Source organism: Bidens hawaiensis, unplaced genomic scaffold, assembly GCF_021521415.1.
Source record: "Bidens hawaiensis isolate Kalapana, Puna unplaced genomic scaffold, B.hawaiensis_p1.1 tig00012479_1, whole genome shotgun sequence".
NCBI classification, from domain to species: domain Eukaryota; kingdom Viridiplantae; phylum Streptophyta; class Magnoliopsida; order Asterales; family Asteraceae; genus Bidens; species Bidens hawaiensis.
Window position 1 is genome coordinate 603,227 of NW_027492022.1, and position 25,981 is coordinate 629,207.

At 37.6% G+C, this 25,981-nt stretch overlaps 1 protein-coding gene and 1 pseudogene across 2 annotated transcripts; one reads left to right on the plus strand and one right to left on the minus strand.

The window, feature by feature from the left end:
* Positions 1 to 7,202: 7,202 nt before the first annotated feature.
* LOC143541264 (beta-glucosidase 18-like) lies at positions 7,203 to 14,531 on the minus strand (annotated as a pseudogene). Its single transcript, XR_013136729.1, has 13 exons — positions 14,338 to 14,531; positions 14,203 to 14,269; positions 14,065 to 14,123; positions 13,905 to 13,981; positions 13,733 to 13,807; positions 13,567 to 13,654; positions 13,233 to 13,486; positions 13,046 to 13,161; positions 12,716 to 12,968; positions 12,503 to 12,605; positions 12,364 to 12,414; positions 7,560 to 7,617; positions 7,203 to 7,461 (listed from the first exon to the last, which is right to left on the minus strand). The product of XR_013136729.1 is annotated as a beta-glucosidase 18-like (transcript).
* Positions 14,532 to 22,710: 8,179 nt separating this feature from the next.
* On the plus strand, positions 22,711 to 25,587 carry LOC143541266 (beta-glucosidase 18-like). Its single transcript, XM_077034143.1, has 12 exons — positions 22,711 to 23,025; positions 23,091 to 23,157; positions 23,237 to 23,295; positions 23,384 to 23,459; positions 23,558 to 23,632; positions 23,715 to 23,802; positions 23,881 to 24,133; positions 24,231 to 24,346; positions 24,425 to 24,677; positions 24,759 to 24,861; positions 24,943 to 25,051; positions 25,282 to 25,587. Exons 1-12 carry the CDS (start codon positions 22,855 to 22,857, stop codon positions 25,502 to 25,504), a joined length of 1,593 nt encoding a protein of 530 aa, XP_076890258.1. The 5' UTR covers positions 22,711 to 22,854; the 3' UTR covers positions 25,505 to 25,587.
* The last annotated feature ends 394 nt before the right edge of the window (positions 25,588 to 25,981 follow it).

Below are 25,981 nucleotides of genomic sequence, written 5' to 3' on the forward strand. Positions count from 1 at the left end.
AGGGATTTAGAATTTACAAAAGATAAGCGTTTAAAAGAAAAGAAAAAAAACAAAGAAAACAATGAAGTTACCAAATTATCCCTGAATTGACAGAAAAAATAGACAGAGTTAGAAAAAAGTACTAAAAATGCAAGCTTTTTGAAACAAAGGTAGCCATTTGTACAAATAAAAAATATATACTAAAGTTGCATAGTTGGTCAAACCACATGTACTAAAATGTCACTTACTCTACAAATAATATTAAACTCAACTAACATTCTCATTTGACTAAATAAATACTAAGCAATATGTTTCCATTTACCAAAACCACTAGTTTCGATTATTAGGTTGAGTTGATTATTTCGAATATAAGAACATTCTCAACCTATCCTTTTATAACATATATTACGTGAGGGGAATTGGTAAATTATAGGGTGGAGTTTTGAATAGTTGTGAGCATAGTCACATAATTCGCTCAACAAGCCACGAATTTCGTATTGGAACGTTTTGTTCCCAATCGAAATCGCAATCGATCCAAATCGCTATGAAATCGCGAATTGATTTGGCTGGTTCGTCGTTCCAAATCGATGATGAATAGGACTCCAATTGACTGGTTCGCTGTTCCAAATTGATGGTGAAAACGATTTCAATTGAATGGTTTGTCGATTCAGATTTAAATTAAAGCCGATTCAATGGATTTGAGTTTTGACAATCAATTTAATCGATATTCCAATCAATTTGGGCAGAAAAATAGGTAACTGCTCCTCGTTTCCCCATTTTTAGGTATTAATTAAAAGGATTTCAAAATTCAAAATCAATTAATTTGGGCAGTTTATTTAATAATATAAATATAAAATCAATTAATTAGTTATTTATGGTATAAAATATAATCACTTATAGCTAGTAATTTTCAAAATGTAAAAAACGACCAATAGTTAATAATTTAGAACTTTTATGTTTCCATTTTCTGCGTTGTTCTTGATTAGAGTTTGGATTTTAAAATTTGGTCATCTTTATTTTGTGTTATGGTAATTTGATTTTTTTTTTAATTTGGTAAATTATGTTTTGAATTGGGAACATCGAACCGAACTCTATGGTACAGCGTACCGGTTCGTACCGAAATGAGCCTACCCCCCTACGTACCGAATACGCCCCCACTTGCGAATCACGTTCCCGTACCGGAGCGAACCGCGATCCATGTGACTATGGTTATGAGTGTAAATTATAGGGTGAAGAGAGAAATTCAGTGATTTTTTGTAAATTTGGGGAAACAAAGTTTGTCCATATTTATTTTTTAATATTTGTTGAATTGGTTGTGAGTAAAGGAGAGAGAAAACTGTAATGATAAAAATATGGAAAATATTATTTAATTAAACAGGAAAAAAATATAATGTTTTGTAGTGTAATTATAAGGATATGATGAGGGACGGGCTATTAATGCTCTAAATTACAGTTCGATTAATCAGTTTTCTTTCTTTAATCTAGTTACTGGATTGGGATTTACGAGTCTGAATGGCAGCTGAAGACTATCCTTGCCCGCAGCCACATGTGCTATAAATAAATATTTAAAACCAAATTTACATGTTAATTTATGTTTTAGGGTATAAGCAAATAAAACCAACTTATACATGTACGTATATAAAATTATAAATCACTCAAGAATTCGTGGACAATAAAGGGATACGTGGTATGTAGAAGTTAGGCCACAAGAGCCCCCTTTTAATATTTTTTTATTGTTATTTTATGTCATTTTCTAGTGCTTATTTGTTATGCTTTCTTTCACTCTTCTACTTCCTAATTTCCCCTTTGACTTTCCACCTCTCCTTTGCCTATATTTTTCTTTCTCTTTTAAAATGTAGGATTAATTTTTATAATTATGAATTATAATACAGTTACTTTGAGCACGATCAATATTAAGAGCAATTAACATCTGTATAAACTTTGTTTGGTTTCACATAGAAATAGTGTGACTAGATATCCATCAAATGACTACGTGTTTGAAAAAAAATAAAAGTTCTATGATGATCACATTCCAAATAAGAAAACAGTTTGTAAAGCACCCAACAGATCATTGTAGTTATGTCCGTCTTCAAGAATCGTTAAAAATTTTTACGTACATGTCCCTTTGAATTAAAAGTTATCGGCTTTAACTCGGATCATAGCGCATAACAATTTTATAAAAATAGTAGTTTTATTTATAACAAAAAGAGTGTTTGCACTTAGATTTAGGCACGTGTCCATTTCAATTAAAAGGGAGTTTTAACTAATAAGGTTTTAGTTATATGTAGCAAGTTAAATAAGCGAGCCGTGTTTGGGTAGAATTGTAAACTAAATTGGTCATGTTTTGTTTAGCATGTTTAATATGTTTAATTAAATAGGACAATCAGTTAACTCTGTATGTAAAACCCACCAACCCAATTACCACTCGACCCATTTGATATGCTTAACTAAATGAGATAAACATATCATGTTCTGGTTAAATAATTTTAAGTATGTACAGATTAGACTTAATGTTTTTAACAATAATAAAAATATGGGTAATGTTGGCCTGTTGGGGTACGTTAAAGAACTCAACTCGTCAACCTAAAAGCCGCAAACTTGAATTATGAATAACACCTCTAGTTTTAACTCGTTATTCTCTTAAAGATGATTTATTTTGTTATATCTGATGTTATGAGCACAAATACAAGATGGGTCTCGAACCAACGCTAACAGAGGATACGTGTTGAACCGAGCATAATAACAAGTCAGGACGTATCCAAGCAAATGTAATGACTTTGTGATGATGAATGCCACCTCAACAGTACCATGATGTTTACACCATCATACATGTTACAAGGAAGAGTAACTTTCAGGAGTTATGCAATTTGTTAAAGAGCTTCCTAATTCTCTTCACATCATCTTCTAAATTCTCTATTTCTATTCCAGTTTCTAAGTATTCAATAAAATTTCCCTTTTCCCTAATTCATTGGCCATTTCGAAAATAAATGAGTATAAAATATTTTTTTAAATATTATATTTTCTGATTTATCATTTTTTAATAACAATAGCGACAATAGTTTGAAGAATATGTAAGAATATTACGCTATATTTATTGGTTTAACTAAAAGGTAAAAATGAAAAATGTGACTACCACGTCACTGTCACGCAGACATGAGGTCTCCCGTTTACTTTTCCCATAGTAATGGTATAACTAAATACACAAAGATTATTAAATTTTGAACAGTATATAGTTATTATTCAAAATCTTTTTTTTAATAAAAATGTGAGTGGTTAGAAAAAAAAAATATGACCCTATGCCCATTAACATGGTAGTGACTAAAGAGGCCCACTGCCCTTGACGTCTATACCATTTTGGTTTGGGAAGCTTTGACGGCATTTAACATGGCGAGATGATTTGGAGCGTAACTCTATCACACATGACCTTATAATACACAAAAATAAAAACAATCATTGCTAATAATTTAATTACTTTAAAGCTACTTGTTGTGGCGGGCTTTAAAAGTCAAGTTAAAGCGTCACGTCACTGTCACGTAAGCAGTGAGACATGGACTAATACACTCATTTAGCATCACGTTAGGGATGAGCAAAATCGGGATCGGTACCGATTGGTACCGGTACGGTACCGGTACCGATACCGAAATCGGTACCGTCGGTACCGAATCGGTACCAAGATTTTAAGTTTCGGGATCGGTACGGTACCAGTACGGTACCGGTATTTCCCGATTTTTTACCCTCGGTACCGGTACTATCCAGGTACCGTCCCGGTACCGAACCGAATATTTCGGTACCGGTACCATAAATTTCCAATTTTCGGGATCGGTACCGGTACCATCCCATGCTCATCCCTACACCACGTTATTGTATAAAGTCCCATCATTTTCTTGTTAAACCATTTGGGTCTCATCATTTCCTTGTAAAAGCTCCGTTACCACGTGCCCAAATTCCCCTTTACACCTCCTTAACGCCCCGGCGCAGTGTCAACTACTTTAAGGCCGGGCCATATCTGTTTGACGCCCCTGGTTACCACCCATAACTAGTGGTCTAAGGGTTCGTATGGCGGTCAATACTTTTTGAGTGGTAAAATCGTATAAAATATAGAATGGAGATGAAAGAAGCGAATTACAACTTACAAGTGGAAAGTGATGACGTCAACACCTAGGTGAAAAGTACTCCAGCTTTATGGGTTCTCTTCCATGACAAGTAATCATGTTTATACGTGGCAAATGAAGATTGGTTGAGTCAAACACGAATGCAACGAAAAGTCCAAAACAACCGATTTGGATCACCCTACAACACTGTACACGTGGCGACGTGCAATCTCCGGGAGGGCACGTGTTTTTATCTGATTATTATTTTGTTTGTAACCAAGTCTTTATTATTAATTAGTTAATTAATTAGTATCATGTGTATGAATGAAAAGAATATTTAATTACAATTTTTTTATTTTGTATATTTTAATATAACTAAATTCAAAACCGATTACAATTATGTGAGAGACAAACGGGTAACAAGTTGCGTCGCAACCCATTTTTAAATAGCAAAATCAATCTACTAAAATCGAATCTTTGGGACCCAGGAGCCGAAGATGTACAATGTAAGACACACTGAACCCTACTCAAAAAATTCACAACCTCTGAGGCCAGAAAACCAAATGTATCAAAAGCAAGTGGGAGAAACATATGTTGATTCTCTAAGCAAGCTTTCTCATGTTTAACAACTTTGCCTTTTAACGCAGTCTGACCCACAACAAACTCATGGTCCCTAAGCCCAACAAAAAGAGACACTCCTATAAGATCCACATAGATGTGTTTTCACGAGATTTTTGTTCAAATGAAATCTGGAATTTTCAACCAAATATATAATAACAATCGAAATCTAGAATTTTCATGAGAATTTTTTTTAAATAGCGGTTCTGGCCTGGTTCTAAAGAAGCTTTAACGCGTTAAAAATGGTTTGCTTGAAAATCAAGAAGTGTGGGATATTATTAATTATTATTATTATTATCATTATCATTATCATTATCATTATCATGTGACACAATAATGTAACAGACATTTTCGATTTTTTCTAGTCATGTCATCCATTGGGTCAAAAGGTATTTTATCAAGTCACGGGTCGTCACATTTGCATGTTTTCTTTTTGGTTGATAACGTACATTTGTATTTCTTCAAAAAATAAGTTAGCACTTAATCAAGCAATTTAAACACCAATTATCTTTTATAGAAAAGGTAGAGACCACTTGTCAAACTCAAGTAAGTTGAAACGAGATATATATCCACATCTTACAAATAATATATAATAATTAAACGAGAAAATAGAAAAGTAGACATAATTAACGAAAATTGTCCAAAATCTTTGTAATGGAAAAGTATATATATTCAATACAATAACAAACATATGCTTTTCGTTTTGCATCATTTTAAATATTGTTATAAAGGTAGCAATTGTTAGAAGAAATGGTGAATTAAGGCTATTGAGACGCTAGTTAATCTCTACTATAACTAGATAGGAAAAAATGTTGGGCATATCGTTTGAAAAATAATTGTTAAAGCAGAAGCATAATGGTGTAAACTTTTAAAGGGACGAGCTATGAGAAAATTGCTATTACAAAATGATGTCAAAGGCGGCCAAACAGATAAGTAGATAACAATATTTTATGGTACTATGGGTTAGCTAGCCGATGATACAAATATTACGAGAATCATTACTATTATGTCACGAGATTCATGATGAATTCTTTTGTTTTGACCAAAAGTTACATAGTCACTGCTATTATTGTGAGATCAAGCTGGGTTTGGTTTGAGGTTAAATCAATGAGAAGATAAACCCGAAAAAGAGACGATGAGTCCATGCATGAAACATGCATTAATTAGTAGTATCCATGTTCAATGGTCTTAATTTTTTTCAACTTTTAAAGGACCACAATTATTATATTTAAAAGTGTTGGCTTTGGATTTTTTATTTGCTACTATATTAAGCATCTTGCCCAATTCTTGTACTATTCTACCAGAAATGTTTTAGCAAAAATGGCATATAAATGGGATTTTTTTTCTCCTTTGTCCAAAGACAATGGAACTAAACGAAAGCTTTTAAGAAAGATATTTTGAAACACAAACGGGATATTTTTATCCCTTATCTAAAGACAGTGGAACTGGACGTATTCAAAGTATGAGCTTTTAAGATAGATAACACAAACACACGGAACTTTACAACATTATTTGAATTTAGGTATGGTTTATTAGATTTAACTAATCTCAACTATTGCTTATTGGCCGACAACATATCATGCTAGGTTCATGTTTGCCACCCAGAGATTCCACTTTGACTTTTAAAAGTAAAATGCATCTTGTAATACCATGTCGATTTAGATGTTCATATTTAGTCGGTTTGACTTTTTAAATGTCAAAATTGGATATATTATGCTGCTCTAGCTATACTATTTACAATCTCTTAGAATTTCCCTTTTTGTTGCTTTTGTTGCAAATATTATTTTGTCCTTTTGACTTCACATCAAGAACTCGAGGTTTCCAATACGTCTAGGTAGTGGCATACTAGCATTAGCCAAAAGTTGGAAACCAAAACAACTAAAAAAGGCCTATGGGAAACTTTCAGCCCAATTTGAGTCCAACATATACCTATTTTTCAAATTGAGCCCAATAAAGGTTCAAAAGAGAGAATAGGGTAGGTATATTACAAACCCACTTGCCTTTCTTTTTCAACATTTTCTTAAGGTACAGTTAGGCGTAATTACCGACTATTGTAATAGCTTTTAAGTGGTTAATGATAGACGGTAACAATCCGAGTAAATATGATTAGGTAATAACATGGAGTAAATAATGAGGGGAGTTTATGTTATGTTGTAGATGGATTTATCTTACATGCTTAATTTTGTGGTGTGTTAATCTTTAATTGGATTTGGTCAGGACTTTGGTACAAATATATCCATGGCGAATGTAATCTTGGACCCACTGTGTAGGTCCGCCCCTGGATATTGGTGCTAACTGCTAACTAATAGCATGTTTTCCAACATAATTACCATGTAGTTGTTTTACACTAAAAATCATTAGAAGGGTAGTTTCTTTTATGCATATAGTTTGAAATTATGGTGTATTAATCCATTTAAAATTATTTATTAATGAACAGACTGTTTCTTTAAGTTGTATACTTTGTTCTCATACCTATGTAACAATAACCATCTGTATTACTGTATAGTATATGGTATTCAAATAAGAAATAAATGGTTAAACGTCAGAAAAATAGGCTTGCTCGTGCCCTGATTTTGGATTGACGCTTGCTAAAAGATCCACCAGGTTGTTGTTTTTCAAGAATTCTTGATACCATCTTGCAGACAATTTTGGTATCCTCTCAAATGTTTCGCGGTCAACATAGTGTAACCCAAACCTCACATTGTATCCGTGAGCCCATTCGTAGTTGTCCATCAACGACCATAAAAAGTAGCCACGCACATCCGCTCCATTACTGTTATTCAAAAGTAAAATTCACGTAACATAACATAGATTTTACAAAAAAATTAAATAAATTTGTTTGACTTAAAAGTCAACGCGTACCAAACTCACCTTATGGCTTCAGCTAAAGAAGCAAGATATGTTTGATGGAATTCAATTCTCTAAAAGTGTTTATGGTTGAGAATTCTTGATGATCTCCATTGATTTACAATACCCTTTAAATAGGGAGATTACAATCGGTAAATTAGGAAACGATATATACAAATTATACACAATAAATAAGAGATCATAATCCGTTCCTAAAATCAAGGCATAATCACTGCTGGGAATATTATTCGGTTAAGACTCCCCCGCAGTTTGAGCGGGCGAAGGGCAGACGCTCAAGCTGGACCGAAAAGACTGAAACAACTGACGAGCTAGACCTTTGGTAAATATGTCCGCATACTAAAACGAAGATGGCACATGTAAAACTCGAATGTGACCAACTCGAACCTTTTCCCGAACAAAATGTATGTCAATTTCAATGTGCTTGGTTCGCTGATGCTGAACAGGGTTGTCGGACATGTAAACGGCAGAGACATTGTCACAATAAATGACAGTGGCTTGCCGTAGAGGAATGTGCAGCTCAAGAAGTAAATTTCGAAGCCAAGTGGCCTCTGCAACGGCATTGGCCACCCCGCGATACTCTGCCTCGGCACTGGATCTTGAAATAGTGGGTTGTCGTTTTGAGGACCAGGAGATCAAATTATCACCAAGAAATACACAGTATCCACTGGTGGAACGACGGGAATCGGGGCATCCTCCCCAATCGGCGTCCGAGTAGGCAACCATAGAATGTGTATTAGTCCTGCCAATGCGTATGCCATAATCAATCGTGCCCTGTAAATACCGGAGAATGCGCTTCAGAAAGGCAAAGTGAGGATCCCGAGGTTCATGCATGAATAGGCAAATCTGTTGAACATCATAGGATATGTCCGGGCGTGTAAAGGTGAGGTACTGTAACGCTCCAGCAAGGCTGCGATATAGAGTGGGGTCATGAAAAAGAGAACCATCAGAAGCACTGAGTTTTGCTGATAAATCAACTGGTGTAGCACATGGTTTGCAAGAGGACATAGAAGCCCGATTAATGATGTCCTTAGTATACTGAGATTGATCCAAGAATAAGCCACTAGATGTCCTAGTCACTTTGATCCCTAAAAAATGATGTAAGGGACCTAAGTCGGTCATTGCAAACTCTTGTGAGAGCATGCTAATAATATCCTCTAATAACTTATCAGAAGAAGCGGTGAGCACTATGTCATCAACATAAAGAAGTAAATAAGCAGTCTGGGTGCCGCGTGTGAAAATAAAAAGTGAATTATCACACACACTGCTGTGAAAACCATGTGACAGAATATGAGAAGCAAACCGAGTATACCAAGCCCGAGGCGCCTGTTTAAGTCCATAAAGGGACTTTTTCAACCTGCATACAAAGTTCGGGCAACGCCTATCTACAAACCCCGGAGGCTGATGCATGAAAACAGTTTCGTTTAAGTGACCATGTAAAAAGGCGTTCTTGACATCCAGTTGATGAATGGGCCAAGAACGAGAGACTGCAATGGATAAGACGGTCCGTATGGTGGCTGGTTTGACAACCGGACTGAAGGTGTCCTCACAATCAATACCAATCGTTTGGGATTTTCCATTAACTACCAAACGTGCTTTGTACCTCTCAAGTGACCCATCCGATTTAAACTTGTGTCGGAAGAGCCACATACACCGAATGACCGGTCGGTCGTCTGGTCGAGGCACTAGCTCCCATGTATCATTTACCTGTAAAGCACTAAACTCAGTCTGCATAGCGTGTACCCAATGAGGGTCGGCAAAGGCTTTGGCATAGGATGTGGGAATGGGGGAAATGGTGGCGGATGTAAGAGCATGGTGGGCTTTAGAGCGGGTGGTCATAGGGTGGGTATTTGAAGGAGGAGTAGGACGAGTGACATGAGATGGTGTAGGAGCGGTAGTAGGCTGGTTTTTAGGTGGTAATGGTGCAGGGTCAGTCGTGTTTTGGGGCTGTGGAGGTGCTGAGGTAGGCTCAGTTTGTGGAAGGTTGGGGGCAGGAGGCTTTGGGCGGCGTCGATATGTCACCGGGAATGGGGATGTTGAGTGTAGATGTGGTTGTGAGGTGGACGCAGGTGGGATAGGACGAGAGAAAGTGAAACCTGGTGGGGTGGTATCATCTAGAAAGTTATAGGTAGAGGATGGGGTAGGTATGGTGTAAGGGAACGTATTTTCGTCAAAGGTGACATGTCGTGAAATATGGACTTTCCCTGTGGTGGGGTCAAAACAACGGTATCCCCTAAAATCAGTGGGGTATCCGAGGAAGATACAACGAATGGCACGAGGGTGTAGTTTATGGGGCTGAGTGGCTGATGTATTTGGGTAGCAAGCGCAACCGAATACACGAAGGTGATCATATGTAGGGTGGCGGAGATATAAGGCAAAGGTAGGTGTGAAGAAATTGAGGCGTTTGGTGGGAAGGATGTTGTGAAGGTAAGCGGCGGTGTGAAGGGCCTCGACCCAAAAGATAGGTGGTAAGTAGCCATGAATGAGGAGCGAACGAATAATGTCATTAAGGCGACGGATCATACGTTCGGCTCGGCCATTTTGGGATGAGGTTTGGGGGCAAGAGAAACGGAATAAGAGGCCATGGTGTTGGGCAAAACTTTTGAAGGCATGGTTATCGAATTCACCACCCAAGTCGCATTGAAAGGTCTTAATGTAGCGGTTGAATTGGGTGGCTATTAATTGATGGAATTTTGTAAATGTGGTGAAGGCTTCTGATTTAAATTTCAAAGGGTAGACCCACACAAAATTTGAAAAATTATCAATTAATACCATGTAGTATTTATAGCCAGTTTTGCTAGGGATAGGAGATGTCCACAAGTCACAATGTATAATATCAAAAGGGGAAAAAGTAAAAGAGTTTGATTCATAAAATGGCAAACGTTTGCTATTAGATAAATGACACGAATTGCAAAATGAAGACTGCTTGTTTTTATTACAAGAAAAACCAAAATGTCTAGATAAAACATCTAAAACTTGAGTTCCAGGGTGCCCGAGACGGTTGTGCCATGGTAAAGTTGTAGATGTGATTGAACAAGCTTGCGGCGGAAGGGTTGGTGGAGTGACTGGATAAAGATCTCCCGTGCTATTGTGGCGGGAAAGGTGTCGTCCAGTTTTGAGATCCTTCAATGAAAAACCGAAAGGATCAAATTCAATGGAAACATTGTTATCACGAGTGAATCGACGGACGGACAATAAGTTTTTAATGACTTGTGGACTATAAAGGATGTTTGGAAGGATATAAGTTCGGTTAAAACTAGGAAGGAAACCAGTACCCGAACCCTCAATTGGTAAACACTGTCCGTTGCCGACTAAAAGTTTAGTATTAACAGGAAATGAGTCAGGGTGACGAATCATACCTCGGTTGTCAGTGACATGGCGTTCGGCTCCGGTGTCCATATATTGAGTCGGGTCATTGTATTTTAGTTGCATAGTGTTGAAAGCTTGGCTGAGATCCGAAGGGCTCAACGCATCAAACCCGGTTGGTGAAGCTGTAGGAAAAACAGGTGCTAAGCCGTATGGTTGCTGACCTGGGTAACTCGTGTAGTGGGCAGCGGGTGTGTTTTGAGACTGATTAGGGCGCCATGTATTCTGAGTTGGGTAGGGGCAAGGTGGGGTATTCCACCAAGCCCACTGAGGGTACGGCTGGTTAGGAGAAGGAGGTGTGAAAGACCAAGGGGTCCCTGTGGGGTTTCCTCGGTGGCTGCGACCTCTGCCTTGTCCTCGGGAGTTGTTTCTGCCCCGACCACTGCCCCTATAATTGGACTGAAAGGATGCCTCGTGTGATTGATTGCTGCTGTCCGATTGTGGCAGGGCTGGTGCAGTTTGGGAGGGGATGTTCTGAGCAGTCGGAGTAACAAGGACAGAAGAGGTCTGCTGTTGATGCGCGGCCTGACGGATGACTTCGTCGTTCAACATTGATCGGGCACGATCCCAGTCTGCATCCTGGGAGTTTATCAGTGAGGCAGTAGTGTCAAACTCAAGGGACAGGCCTAGGACCAGTTGCAGAACCAGGCGCGATTCACTGACGGGCTGGTCAACATCTGTTAATTGATTGGCGAGGTCTTTCAGTTGCTTGCAATAGTCATCAATGGAACTACAAGCGGCGAGGGTGAGATTCACGAATCTGGTTTCCAGGGCAGCAGCTTTTGCTTTCTTGTTGCTGAGGAAGATGCGTTCCAGTTTTAGCCAGGTGGTCCGAGCCGTGGCTTCGGTGTCAATGATGCGAGTGAGCAGGTCATCTGAAACTGTAGAGTAAATCCATTGGGAGACCAATGCATCCAGCTCTTTCCAGGCGGTGAATGAAGGATCCGAAGGTTCTGGGGGTGGTGTGTTATCGATGTGATCAATGACACGGTAGGCAATGGAGTGAAACTTAAAAAGCTTCACCCACGAGGTGTATGTGATATTGGTGCCGTCAAGAGTTCTGATTTTAGATTGAATGTTTGCAACGGAATAAGCAGGGTGAAGGGTTGGTGGCGGCTTAGGGTTAGAGGATGAAGACTGCTGATCGTCTGTCGTGGTCATAATGGTGGCAGCAGTGCTAAGAAAATAGCCAGAAAAAAAAAGGAAGGGGAAGAGGTGGGTGATTTTCAGAACCGAAGCTCTGATACCATAAAAGTGTTTATGGTTGAGAATTCTTGATGATCTCCATTGATTTACAATACCCTTTAAATAGGGAGATTACAATCGGTAAATTAGGAAACGATATATACAAATTATACACAATAAATAAGAGATCATAATCTGTTCCTAAAATCAAGGCATAATCACTGCTGGGAATATTATTCGGTTAAGATTCTCTTGATATCATTCACAATCTCTTCAACTTGTACATCCTCCACATTCGGTGACGAATATCCTGAAACAACAACACGAAAATCATTAATATAGTATTACAAAGAGCATAATCACCACATGTTGATAGTGAGAAAAGAATCAGAACATACCATTTTCAGTGATAAACATGGGAGTGTTGTTGTACCTAGTTTTAACATAATTAACAATCTCTCCCATGCCTCTAGGAACCACAAAAAATCTTGGCATTGATGTCTGTGAAATTACAAAAACATGCGTTTTTACTTTTTATACCCGTTAAAGTAAAAAATAAAAACATAAGCATCACATGAATATCTTGAAAAAGAATCAGTGTATCATCGTACAGGATCACCGATTAGCACACCGTTACGCTCTCCAGTAATTTCCACAAAACCCTTGATTGCACGATTAGCAGTGTCTGTGCAGCTAGAATTAGTACAATCTTTGGCATATATAGCCGAATAATGGTTAATTCCAAAGAAATCAATACTGTTCTTCATGAACTCCTTTTCCTCCGGTGAGAATGTAGGTAATTCATTTCCATGATATTCTCGCATTTCTTGAGGGTAGTCACCAAATATAGGCGGATCAAACGACCTGTTTGGATGATATGATGAATCTTTTCATTCTATTTGTTAAAAAGTTATAATTGGTCATATAGTCCAGATTATTACCAACCAATATTAAAAAGCATGGCTCTTTCTGCAGCCTTTTGATCTAAATAACTGTCTGTAAGTGGCTCATACATGAAACAATGTGCAACTAGTCCTAAGAATCCACCTTGTGTTGGCTGCAAGAACATTTATAAAGATTAAAAGAATAATTACCTTATGAAACAAGAATTATAAGTATATTCATTGCCTGAAAATTCTCATGATATAGCTTTGCAGCCTTGCCATGAGCCAGTAACATGTTGTGCATAGCGAAAAGAGGCTCAACATCAGAATTTCCAGCAAGGCAGTTGCCAAAAGGCTGTGAACAGTGATTCGGTGGATAATCCCCTCTTTCATAAGCCATTTCTGCAAACAAGTTTGGTTCGTTGATAGTGATCCAGTACTTCACCACGGTCTCCAAAACTTTTGAAACAAATTTCTGCAAAATATACGAAATCGTCCCTGCAAGAAACTTGCTAATATTAACCAAATCAAAAAAGCTATCAGTTGATTTTAAGGGTAGTATTGTCATTTCAACATACTGCATTTGTGGGTCAAGCCAAGACTCGTATCTCTCTTCGAGTTCTTGGGGCAAATCATTATGGTGAATTGTCACAAATGGCTCGATTCCTGTATAACTTCGCCATATTAATCAAGAAACCAGAGCACTTTTTTTTTTCGTTTAAATGAAACAAGTTTTTCTTTAACCTTTAAGTATAAGATTATTGATGATCTTATTGTAGAACATGACTCCCAGAGGATGAACTTCACCAAATATTCCCTCTAAAAGAAGTATTACAAATGCAATATAATTTAAAAAATTTATAATCTAAAAAAATGAATTATGACATAAGGCATTATTAGAATTTAGAAAGTTTACTTGGAAGAATTCTAGTCCAAGAAATCGAAAAGGCGATATGCTTTTAATCCAAGAGAATGCATCATATCAATGTCTTGCTGTATAAAACCAAGATCAAATAATTGCTACAAAAAACTGTTTTCTGATAAATAACAATGCAGAGTAAGTATAAGAATGATACCATGAAAAGATGGTAGTGATCATCTGCAACATCTCCATTCTCACCATCTTCCGAACATCCTAATAACAATGGCAGCCGTCTTACCAGCATTCGATTTACAAATTAACAAAACCAAACAACAATAAACACGACACTAACCTTTCGAATGACAAAATTCATCCCAGTTGCTGAGAGACTTTCCATCTTCAAGATATGCTCCTTCAATCTGCAAACAATTGCATGCTTTTAAGATGAAAATGGATTTAAAACTGAGAAAGAGTCAACTTATAATACTTGATAAGCAGAAGTGGCTGCTCCAAAAAGAAACCCGGGTGGAAAATCGGATCTTTTGATCGGGTCTTGTTGATTGAATCTTGACCCATATCCATTGATGGAAGCCTCAACAATCCAACAACAAGCAAAAATGACAAAAAAGAGATAAACTGCTAATGATTTTGAATCCATTTTTAGAGAGTTAGGATAAAATCCAACTAATATTATCAACATTATTCCACCTTGTCAATGTCATATGAATATTCAAATATTTATATGTTTCCTTTGCTGATTTTATTATTTCTTTTTTCTTATATTAGATACGTTTGAAGATTTTGTGTGCATACTATATATGTCTATATGTGACACATTGTATATATTGCACTTTTATATTTGCTTGACCAAAGTTATAGCACATGATGTTAATTTGCATTTAATGAGATAAGATATTAAGGCAAATTGTGAATATGAAAGAGATTGATAACCATACCTACCCGGCCACAGTCCCACACCAATAAATATTTGGTTGGCTTGGAGTGTGGTGTTGGTGAATAATAATATTTGTGAAGCATGTAGAACATATAAAGGGGACATTTATAAAATTCAATTATACAAACACAATTGATAAGCTTTAAAATTCTTTATATACATAATATTTCTATACTCTTCATGACTACCTCTTGCATTCTACACTCCTTTACACATCCAACGGTATATACCCTTCATGAGCACTCAAACCTTTTATTAAGTTCTTAATACGTATAAGACTAAGGATATGTTTGGTTGGAGGTAATGAAATGAATGGAGAATGGAATGATAGAAGGAATGAACGGGACAATGAAATAAAATAGATCATTATCATTCTTTTGTCTTGTTTGTTTAACCTACGGAAATAAAATGAATTATTACTTTATGTTGTTTAGTAGCCAAAAAAATGTATGAATGAAATAAAAATGATAAAATACTTCAATATCAAAAAATATATATTTTTTAACAAAAAAAATATGCAATAGTGATGGTAGCTCTGGCGACGACAATGTTGGTGGCGGCCAGGCGACAATGGCGGTGGTTGCGGTGGCGATGGTGGTGATGACAATGGTGGCCGTAACACCATAAGCGAATCCCACATTGGCTGTGGACATGGAGATTCTTTGTTATTAAGTAAATGCTCAGCCTCTTAAATCACTAACGCGTTTTGGGCTTAATGTTAGTCGACAAGAGGAGAGCTCCACAATTAAGCATGCTCAGGTGAGAGTAGTATCAGGATGGGTGACCTCCTGAGAAGTCTTCACCGGGACAACCAAAAACAAATCTGTGAGCTCTTCGTGGGCAAAGCGGACAATATTGGTGGTGCGAGGGGCCGGATGTTACAGTAGCGTTGGTGGTCATGTGGTGATGGCGATAGTAGGATGACGGTGGTGTTGTTGTCAGATGGTGGTGGTGAAAAAGTATAGTAAAAAGGAATTAAATAAAAAAAAGGAAAAAGGGTTGGGGGGGGGGGGATGAATGGTTTTGATTTAATGAAATCTCATGTGCAATCGTTGAATCCATTCCATTGGCCAACCAAACACAATTTTTTTCATTAACTCACAGTGAATCATTCCATGCCTCGTATCATTCCTGCATAACAAACGCTACTTAGTAGTTTTAAAACAATTCTTAGAAACTTAAAAGAAAGTATATATAACGGATTAATACCCAACCAAGTTAATCCTATTAGAACAAGGATTAACGGCACAGACACACCTTAAAACATATTCTAACGAAGCTAAGTTTATTATGAACATTGTGACTTAGGATTTCTCAACACTATTGTTACATATCTACGACTCTATAGGCTTTGCAACTAGATAGAATGCAGTTTATGACCTATATGAGATTAGTTTTAACTTCTAAGAAAACCTTAAGGGCGCGTTCATTTCACATAATGAAATGGAATTGGAATTGGAATTGGCATAGGATTGGAATTTGAAGGAATTGAATTTGTAATCTGAACATTCCAATAGGAATTGGAATTGAGGGGAATTGAAATCCAAATGCATTCTTAATGTGTTCGTTTGACAAATGAATAGGAATCAAAGAGGGTTTTTTTTAACAATGATAACGGCGAAACATTTTTGTTTTTTCAGATTATTTTTTTTTATTTTGCGTTATGATTTTTTTATTATTATTTTTGAATTTTTATGGGTTTTCTATTAAGATTAAAAACCCCTCAAAAAATATTCAAAAATAATAATAAAAAAATCATAACTCAAATTATAAATTAAAAACAAAAAATCTAAAAGAGCTCAAATGTTTTATTCGTTATCTTCGTTAAAAAAAACTTGAGATAAGATTTCAATGAATTTCCTTGAATTCCTTCACATTTTGGAAGGATTTGAAATCCCTCTATTTAATGAAACTTGAAGGAATTGAATTCCAATTCCAATTCAAATTCTTTGAACCGAACACACCAAAATGGAATTAAAACAATTCCAACAAAACGAACACGCCAAGTCATGAGATTTTAATTCCAATTCCTTTGAATTCTCACGAATTCTGTGAAACGAACACACCCTAACTAATTTTCAGATCCTTTTATTCAGACCCTTCTCATAGTTAGCTCACGTACTTTCTCAATCGAATTACAAAGTTTTCTATTACCAGCTAGGGAATTAAGCCCTGGATTAGTAAGCGCTAATATAACCCATAAATAGAAGAATTAAACCTAACTAGCATAGCTACAATGAAAGATTGAATCAACCACACAACTCAATTAGATAATCAATACTAATACGCAATCATACACATCACAAGATCATCATAACAACTATGAAAATCAGCCTACGTAAATAACTCAAACATCCAACATGGCAAATCAAACAGGAATCATTTTGTCTAAATAGTTACTAAGGCTTTCAGCATAATATATGATGTGCGTGTGCGCGGCTTGTATAAAATATGATGGATTGGATATTTAGCTTTTGCACAAGATCGTGTTTTAAATTTATAAAAGTGATTTCTACAATGACTAAACACACACAAAATAGGCAAGTGTACCTATCGTATATGTAGAATAGTATTGATAAGAACCAAGTATCGATCCGTGGACACAAATGTTTCTAATAATAAATCGTTGTTTTACTTTAGTCGGAGGTTTTAATTATTTGGGGGTTAATTCTTGATCTTTTTATAAAATGTAAATACTTATATATAATATATATAGGTGACCAAGACAATAAATTCTAAACGAGTGGTTCACTTATGCGAAGGTTACCATCTAAGATCAAGAATCCACTCCATTTTAGCATTGATAATTGATATATAAACATGTGGTAGACTTGCCGTAATAATATATGATAGATAGCTCATTAAACCTTAAGTGAGCATCTTTGGCACTAAGGAGATAGCATGCGCATTTTAAAGTCCTTTCTTAATGTCATGCCACCTCAATAATGTCAATTTAAGTTGGCAAGTAGTTTCGTAAAGTAGAAAGATTAGGATTGACTTCGATTTATCAAATACCAATTCTAACAACTTCGGGTGGTTGTAGTAAACTCACACAACCTCCCCTTGGTTGATTCATGTAGGTTATAATTACACATTACATTAACATATGACTTCTTTAACTAATTTGATATCCTAAGCAAAGCCATTTTCGGATTACCAAGGTTTAGAGAAATACATCATAACTTATATCTCATCATTTCTAAGTACAATATAAGGATCCATGTTTCGATAATGTATCAAAGTATTTCTATTTTTCAAGAACATGAATCGATCATGAACGATTGCCAATGGGATTGACAACCACCAACTTTGAATTAGTGATTTAAGATGGTGAAACATTTCTCATCAAAAGATAATTGTAATATAACCATGTACTTTACTAGACTAACCCACATGTTTTATATAATCATCAAGTAAAACAAAGATTTTTCATAGATTTTAGATGGTAAAAGGAGTTTAGCTCATAATGAGCATGATGATAAACATTAAGATGAATGATGATAACAAATACATGATTAAACTTGGAACAATCTAACCAAATGTAGATGGATCTTCCTCCTTAATGGTGATGATGATGGATGATGATGATGATTAGTGGTGATGACCTCCAAACCTTCAAACTCTTCACTAGATCTTCAAAGTGAGTGTTAGTGTGTGTTTTTATAAGTGAAAACCGGAGAGAATTCTTTTCAAGGCAACCAAATGAGTGCAACATGAGCCACTATTTATAGGCAATATGGAGTGTAAGGCACGGCCCCGTGCTTTTTAGTGACATGTGCTAATTATTTTTGTCGTTTCTGAGAGGTAAGCACGGCCCCGTGCTTCCAAAAGCACGCCCCCCTGTCCAGCTGTTCACTATTTTGTCTTTTCTTGTAGATTATTTTGTCTTTTCTGAAAAGTGACCAGAAGCACGGCCCCGTGCTTCCAAAAGCACAGCCCCGTGTTTCCTAAAAGCACAGCCCCGTGTTTCCTGAAAGCACAGCCCCATGTTTCTTGAAGCACAGGCCCATGTTTTGCTGTTTTCTTTGGTTTTTCTTTGTTTTTTCATTCGCTTCTTCGTTTGAGGCTTGGATTCACCTGAAAATATATTTTAACATGATAAGTAGTTATTTTAACTATATTATACGATAGAAGTTGCAGTTTTTAGAGATTATTTGATGCTAAAAAGATGTATATTTTAATATACATCAATATACTAAACAAAATTATAGTAAAGCAGTTCAAGGAAAACAATGACATAGGATTAGAACCCGTGAATGGTAAAGAAGCGTAACTAGAGCTCAAATTTTCAATCCTTACTCTCTTTGACTGATTTGGACCTTTAAAATCAGATTGCCTACATAGAAGCCTTCTAGCCGTTCCCTTTTCACCATAACGACTAAAAGCATTCTCAGCCCATGACCTATAATTATGTGAGTGAGTTTCGTAAAGTATATGGTTTGGTTATGAGTGATTGTGAGTAGAGAAAAGAGAAAATGTTATATGAGAAAATTAAACTTGGGGTTTAACGTTTCACATCGTATAATTTTTTAATATTTTCTAAAATGGGTTTTCAGTGAAGGGCTTGGTCCTAGCTCCACTTACGGTTTAAGGCCATGCCCTTTTAAGCATTTCCACGAGTGTAAGGATGGTAGACCTGGGTCCTCGGGGTTTTTCCGCCTACTTGAGCACATGCAAAGTACCCATTTCAAAACGGATACTCGGAAGAACCTTTTAAAAGATGTTATCTCCAAGGATTTGGACCTTTTTATAGATGTTGGGGAAGCCCTTCGGGCGGGGGATAAATGGTTATGTGGGAGGTGCATGACGTTGCATGCCTTAAGAAGGGGGTGCAAGCATGCTGATGGTGTCTATTCTTTTTCTGTGGATTATAGAGATGCTGGAGAATTCATCGTTGGGATCCAGAAACCTAATCGTGTATCTGTGGATAAGGACCTTGTCCATCTGTAGGAGTGGTTGGGGATGTATCCCTTTTGGAACGGGTTTTCTCCCTTCCCATTCAAACGGTTAAGAGCATCCCCCAAGTTGTCGTTTGGCGTTTGCTCAGACTTTGGCATGCGCTTTACGCAAGGTAGTGGATTCACCAGGCTCGATTGAGAATTGGGTCAAATTACTATTGTTGCCGCGTTGTACTTTAAGGGTGGTGAAACCTTCCACTAGGCAGGAACGCAGGTCAGGGAATCGAAAGTCTTTGCAATGTAGTAGCATTCAGCAAGCACTTGCGGTATGGAAAGATGGATCTGGTTTTGCTGACTTGGTTCTTTCTCTCTTTGATAACGTGGGGGGAAGCACTTTTTCTAAAAGAGAGGTGGGAGGGGAGGAGGGTTCTGAAAACAGCCTCAATATTAAACAATGTCTCAGGAAAGTCAGGGATGGTCATTTCACAGCTGCAGTTAAGGTATTATGCTCAAGTGGGGTTGCCCCTCTCGGAGATTCAACCATGAAAGCCCTCATTGATAAACACCCAGTGGTGCCGCCTCCGTCCTTGCCTTCTAGCTCTGTCGCCCTGCCTACTCTCTCTGTGGATGGGGACTGTGTGCTTAGATGTATCCGATCATTTCCTAAAGGGACCTCATGCGGGAGAGACGGGATGCGGGCGCAACACTTGTTGGACGCTCTTAGTGGTGAGGGATCAGTGACTTCCATGGGTCTGCTCTCAGCCATCACTGAAGTCGTCAACTTATGGCTAGGGGGTCTGTGCCCCAAGGTGCTCGCTGAGTTTATTGCTTCAGCCCCTTACCCCTTTATTAAAGCCGAATAATGGAATTCGGCCCATTGCTGCGGGGGCAATCTGGCGTAGGTTGGTTTCTAAAGTGGCTATGAAGATGGTTGGGAAGGAAATGACTCAGTATTTAGGGGACTTTCAGTTTGGGGTGGGGACCCCTAATGGGGCAGAGGCGGTGCTTCACAGCGCGAACCGGTTTCTTAACTCCTTTCACGCGGACGGTTCTTTAGCTATGCTTACCGTGGACTTCTCCAACGCCTTCAATATGGTCGACCGCACAGCCCTTCTCCGGGAGGTTCATCATCATTGCCCGTCTATCTATCTATGGGTCCAGTTCCTTTATACCCAGCCGGCTAGGTTGTACGTTGGTGATGACTGTATAGGGGCTACTACTGGTGTTCAGCAGGGAGACCCCCTTGGGCCCCTCCTCTTTGCCTTAGCATTACACCCTCTTGTTCTCCGGGTACAAAATTACCATAACCTCCCATTTCATGCTTGGTACTTGGATGATGGGACTATTATTGGTGGTGCCATCGAAGTCGCTAAAGCTCTAGACATTATCAGCTCGGAAGGGCCATCATTGGGGCTGCAACTTAATATTAAGAAAACCGAGGTTTTTTGGCCAGCGTGTAATGGGGTGAAAGTCAAAGATGGGCTCTTCCCTAGTGGGATTGGTAGACCAGAGAGAGGGGTAAAGCTCCTTGGAGGGGCTGTTAGTCGAGATCCCTACTTTATTAAGGAGTTGGCGAGGCGGGGAGCATCTCATGCGGTTGATCTTATGAAACTCTTACCTTGCCTTAGGGATCCCCAGAGCGAACTCCTCCTGCTTAGGTCTTGCATGGGGGTTGCTAAGTTGCTTTTTGGGTTACAAACATGCCACCCCCATATGATGGATGATGCGGTATCCTGTTTTGATAAGGGGCTTCGAGAAGCCATCGAAGACATAGTTGTATGTGGAGGCCCGTTCTTTGGTGATCTTCAGTGACGACTTGCATCTTTACCGATGCGCTTAGGGGGTTTAGGCCTTCTTTCGGCTCATGATGTTGGGGTTTACACTTTTGTAGCGTCGAGGGCTCAGTCTTGGAAGCTACAGAATCACATCTTAAGGAATAGCGGAGTTGTCGACCTGGACTCAGACTACGTGCAGGCCCTAGAACGCCTAAATGGCACTCTCCCAGACTTTGACATTGGTGGTTTCTCTAATATGGACACCGCCCCACCAAAGCCTCAAAAAACTTTGACGAATGCCCTTTTTGGCAAAATCGCTCAGAGCCTGGGAGAAGTTTTTGGATTGTCCCCCCGACAGAAGGCGGTTATTGAATGCTTACAAGGTCCTCATGCCCAAGATTTTCTGACCGTTATCCCGATTGATGGCTTGGGCCAAAGCATGTCTGCGGTCGAGTATAGGGCCATTCTTAAGTACCGTTTGATGGTCCCAATGTACCCAGAAGACGAAACATGTCCGATCTGCCGTAAGGCTTGCCTGGATAAATTCGGAGAGCATGCGGTTCATTGCAAGGAGATGCCTGGGTTCAAATATCGACATGATTGGGTGCGGGACGTTCTTTGGGACATCTTAAGGCGAGATGGGATATCAGCTAAAAAGGAAGCCCCCGTAAACTTCCTTACAGACCCCACGGAAGGGAGATCTACTCTACGACCGGCAGATTTGCTCGTCTTTGGTTGGGCCGGGGGAAAACACGCTTGTGTTGACCTCACAGGGGTATCTCCCTTAGCTGGTTTGAGGGATAATAGGTTTGTAGCTGGGCAAGCAATGAAAAGGGCTGAAACGAAGAAGGTGGAGAAACATGCTAAAGCCTGCGAAGAGAACCAACATGTTTTTGTCCCTTTGGCTTTTGATACCTTTGGCTCCTTGGCACCGGAAGCTATCCGTTTCCTAACTAGGGTCCAACGGGTTGTGCATAGCAATGTGTCGACTCCAAAGGGGCAGGGGTATGTCTTTAGCAGGTTAGGGTTTGCAATTCAGAAAGGAGTGGCGGCGCAGCTTGTTGCCCGCCTACCTGCTATGTTGTTGTAATATCTATGTTTCTATATAATAAAAGAATCATTATTGTTCAAAAAAAAAACAAAAAACAAAAAAAAAAAAGTTTCAAATTGAGTAATATTCATTTCTTGTTATTTTTATCAGTGAATTCAACTTTATTTTTTTTAGTTTTAATTTTATTTGTATTAAATTAATTTTAGTCAAATGAATATGAAAGTGACAGATTGAGCGGAATTATTATATCAGTTCTGATTTTCAGCTGGATTTTATTCATATTTCTAGAGATAGATAGATAGATTAAGAGAGCAAGTTTTAAGAAATGGAATTAAATTCAGTAGTAGTTTATCTTCTTTTTGTCTTTTTAGCTTGTTCTTGGATTGTTGAGGCTTCCATCAATGGCCAAGAGTCAAGATTCAATCAAGAAGACCAGATCAAAAGATCCAATTTTCCACCCGGGTTTCTTTTCGGAGCAGCCACTTCTGCTTATCAAGTATTATAAATTGACTCCTCAGTTTTATATCCATTTTCATCCTAAAAACATGCAATTGTTTGCAGATAGAAGGTGCATATCTTGAAGATGGAAAGTCTCTTAGCAACTGGGATGAATTTTGTCATTCGAAGGGTTAGTGTCGTGTTTATTGTTGTTTGGTTTTGTTAATTTGTAAATCGAATGCTGGTAAGACGGCTGCCATTGTTATTAGGATGTTCAGAAGATGGTGAGAATGGAGATGTTGCAGATGATCACTACCATCTGTTCATGGTATCATTCTTTTACTTAGCTCTGTATTGTTATTAATCATAAACTGTTTTTTTATATATATAATTATTTGATCTTGGTTTCTTTACAGCAAGACATTGAGTTGATGCATTCTCTTGGATTAAAAGCATACCGCTTTTCGTTTTCTTGGACTAGAATTCTTCCAAGTAAACTTTCTTAATCATGCCAGCTTGTGTCAATCTCCGTATCTTAAGATCATAGAACTTTTAAATGATATTGTTTTTGCAATTAATTCTTCTTTTAGGGGGGAGATTTGGTGAAGTTAATTCTCTGGGAATCATGTTCTACAATAAGATCATTGATAATCTTATACTTAAAGGTAAAAAATATACTTGCTTTCTAATACGAAAAAAATAAAAAAAACTGTTCTGATTTTTAATTAATAAGGCGAAACTGTACAGGAATCGAGCCATTTGTGACAATTCACCATATGGATTTCCCTCAAGAACTTGAAGAGAAATATGGTTCTTGGCTTGACCCACAAATGCAGTATGTATAAATGTTTATATAACCTTCAAAATCAACCGATATATCCTGGTTGGGCTATTAGTAACACCTTTCTTGCAGGGACGATTTCAAACATTTTGCAGAGACTTGTTTCAAAAGTTTTGGAGACCGGGTGAAATACTGGATCACTATTAATGAACCAAACTTACTTGCAGAGATGGCTTATGAAAGAGGAATTTATCCACCGAACCACTGTTCGCAGCCATTTGGCAACTGTCTAGCAGGCAATTCTGATGTTGAGCCTCTTTACGCTATGCACAACATGTTATTGGCCCATGGCAAGGCTGCAAAGTTATATCATGACAACTTTCAGGCAATTAATAATCTTTTACTTCTTATTTCATAAAGTAATAATTAATTATTTTTATAAGTTAGAAGCATAATCTCTATATCTATACTTGTTCTTGCAGCCAACACAAGGTGGATTGATAGGACTAGTTGCAAGTTGTTTCATGTTTGAGCCACTTACAGATACTTATTTAGATCAAAAGGCTGCCGAAAGAGCCATGCTCTTCAGTGTTGGTTGGTAATATTTTAAACCATGCTTAAATATATCTTTTCTAACAAAACGAATGTGAAATTTTCAATATGTTAATCCAAACAGGTCGTTAGATCCTCCTATATTTGGCGACTACCCTCAAGAAATGCGTGAATATCATGGAAATGAATTACCAGAATTCTCCCAAGAGGAAAAGGAATTCATGAAGAATAGTATTGATTTCATTGGGATCAATCATTATTCGACTTTATATGCTAAGGATTGTACTAATTCTAGCTGCACTGGCACTGCTAATCGTGCTATCACGGGTTTGGTGGAAATTACCGGAGAGCGTAATGGTGTGGCGATCGGTGATCCTGTATGATACTGATTCTTTTGCAATTCGTATAAATGTTTTGTATAAAATTAGTATAAAATTGAATGAGTTTGCATTTCACAGATGTCAATGCCAAATTTGTTTGTGGTTCCTAGAGGCATGGAAGAGATTGTTAATTATATGAAAACTCGGTACAATAACACGCCCATGTTTATCACTGAAAATGGTTAGTTTTCTCATAATCAACATGTGTTAGTGTGTTATTCATAATACTATATTAATGATCATTTTCGTGTTTTTGTTTCAGGGTATTCATCACCAAATGTGCAGGATGTACAAGTTGAAGATATTGTGAACGATTTCAAACGAATTGAATTCCATCAGAAATATCTTGCATCTTTAGCTGACGCCAAAAGGTGAGTTTGGAATGCATTGACTTTTAAGTCAAGTAAACTTTTTTGTCGTGAAAATTGACGTTAAGCTATAAAGTCGACACGAATTAACCTTCGATTAAGCGTACTTTATTTAGAAAACAACATAAGAAGTTCATGCCCTTATGTCTCAAAACAGTTTAGTGTGATTTCAGTATATGCATGACATTAACCATGAAAGGATAAAGGGGATTAAATTTAACTTTAATTAACAGGAATGGAGCCGATGTTCGTGGTTACTTTGTATGGTCATTGATGGACAACTTTGAATGGAGTCTCGGTTACAATGTTAGATTTGGGTTACACTATGTAGACCGCAAAACATTTGAAAGGATACCCAAACTGTCAGCTAGATGGTACCAAGAGTTCTTGGAAAACAACAGCCTGGTTGATCCTTCAGCAATCATAAGTCGCAAATCATTACTTATCTCTTACTGAAACAACGTACTTGTTGTTACTGTAACAAAGTATGAGAACAATAAACACAATGTAAGGTATCAATCGAACGAACTAAAGGTTGAATATATTAAGGATAATAATCATATCAATCCCAAGAATCATGGCTACTTAATGATAGAGAAATTATCTCCATAACTTATGCATTTTATATATTTGTATTTATTGTATTTCTAAAGTTAAGCTCTTGTATCTTTTATTTATACCCATTGTAACATCATATTCAAAGTGTGGTTTTATGATATATTCAAACTCTAATATGGTATCACAGCTCATATCTCCAACGAGAAAACTTTTGATCCTATTAGCATGCAAACCACCGTCCGCCACCCCTAAATTTCTTTTCTAACAACCTCTATATTTCTTTTCTGGGCACTATGATCTAATCATCTCTACCGAAATCCCTTAAAAAAACACATTTACCTACATCACCATTGCAATGGTTACCTCTTCAATCAC

Bases quoted from the DNA above. Each gene is read 5' to 3' on its own strand.
- LOC143541266 (XM_077034143.1), top strand. From the start codon at position 22,855: ATGGAATTAAATTCAGTAGTAGTTTATCTTCTTTTTGTCTTTTTAGCT. The intron at 23,803-23,880 runs GTATGTATAAAT...CCTTTCTTGCAG, and splicing joins TGGCTTGACCCACAAATGCA to GGACGATTTCAAACATTTTG. The intron at 24,862-24,942 runs GTTAGTTTTCTC...TTTTTGTTTCAG, and splicing joins CATGTTTATCACTGAAAATG to GGTATTCATCACCAAATGTG.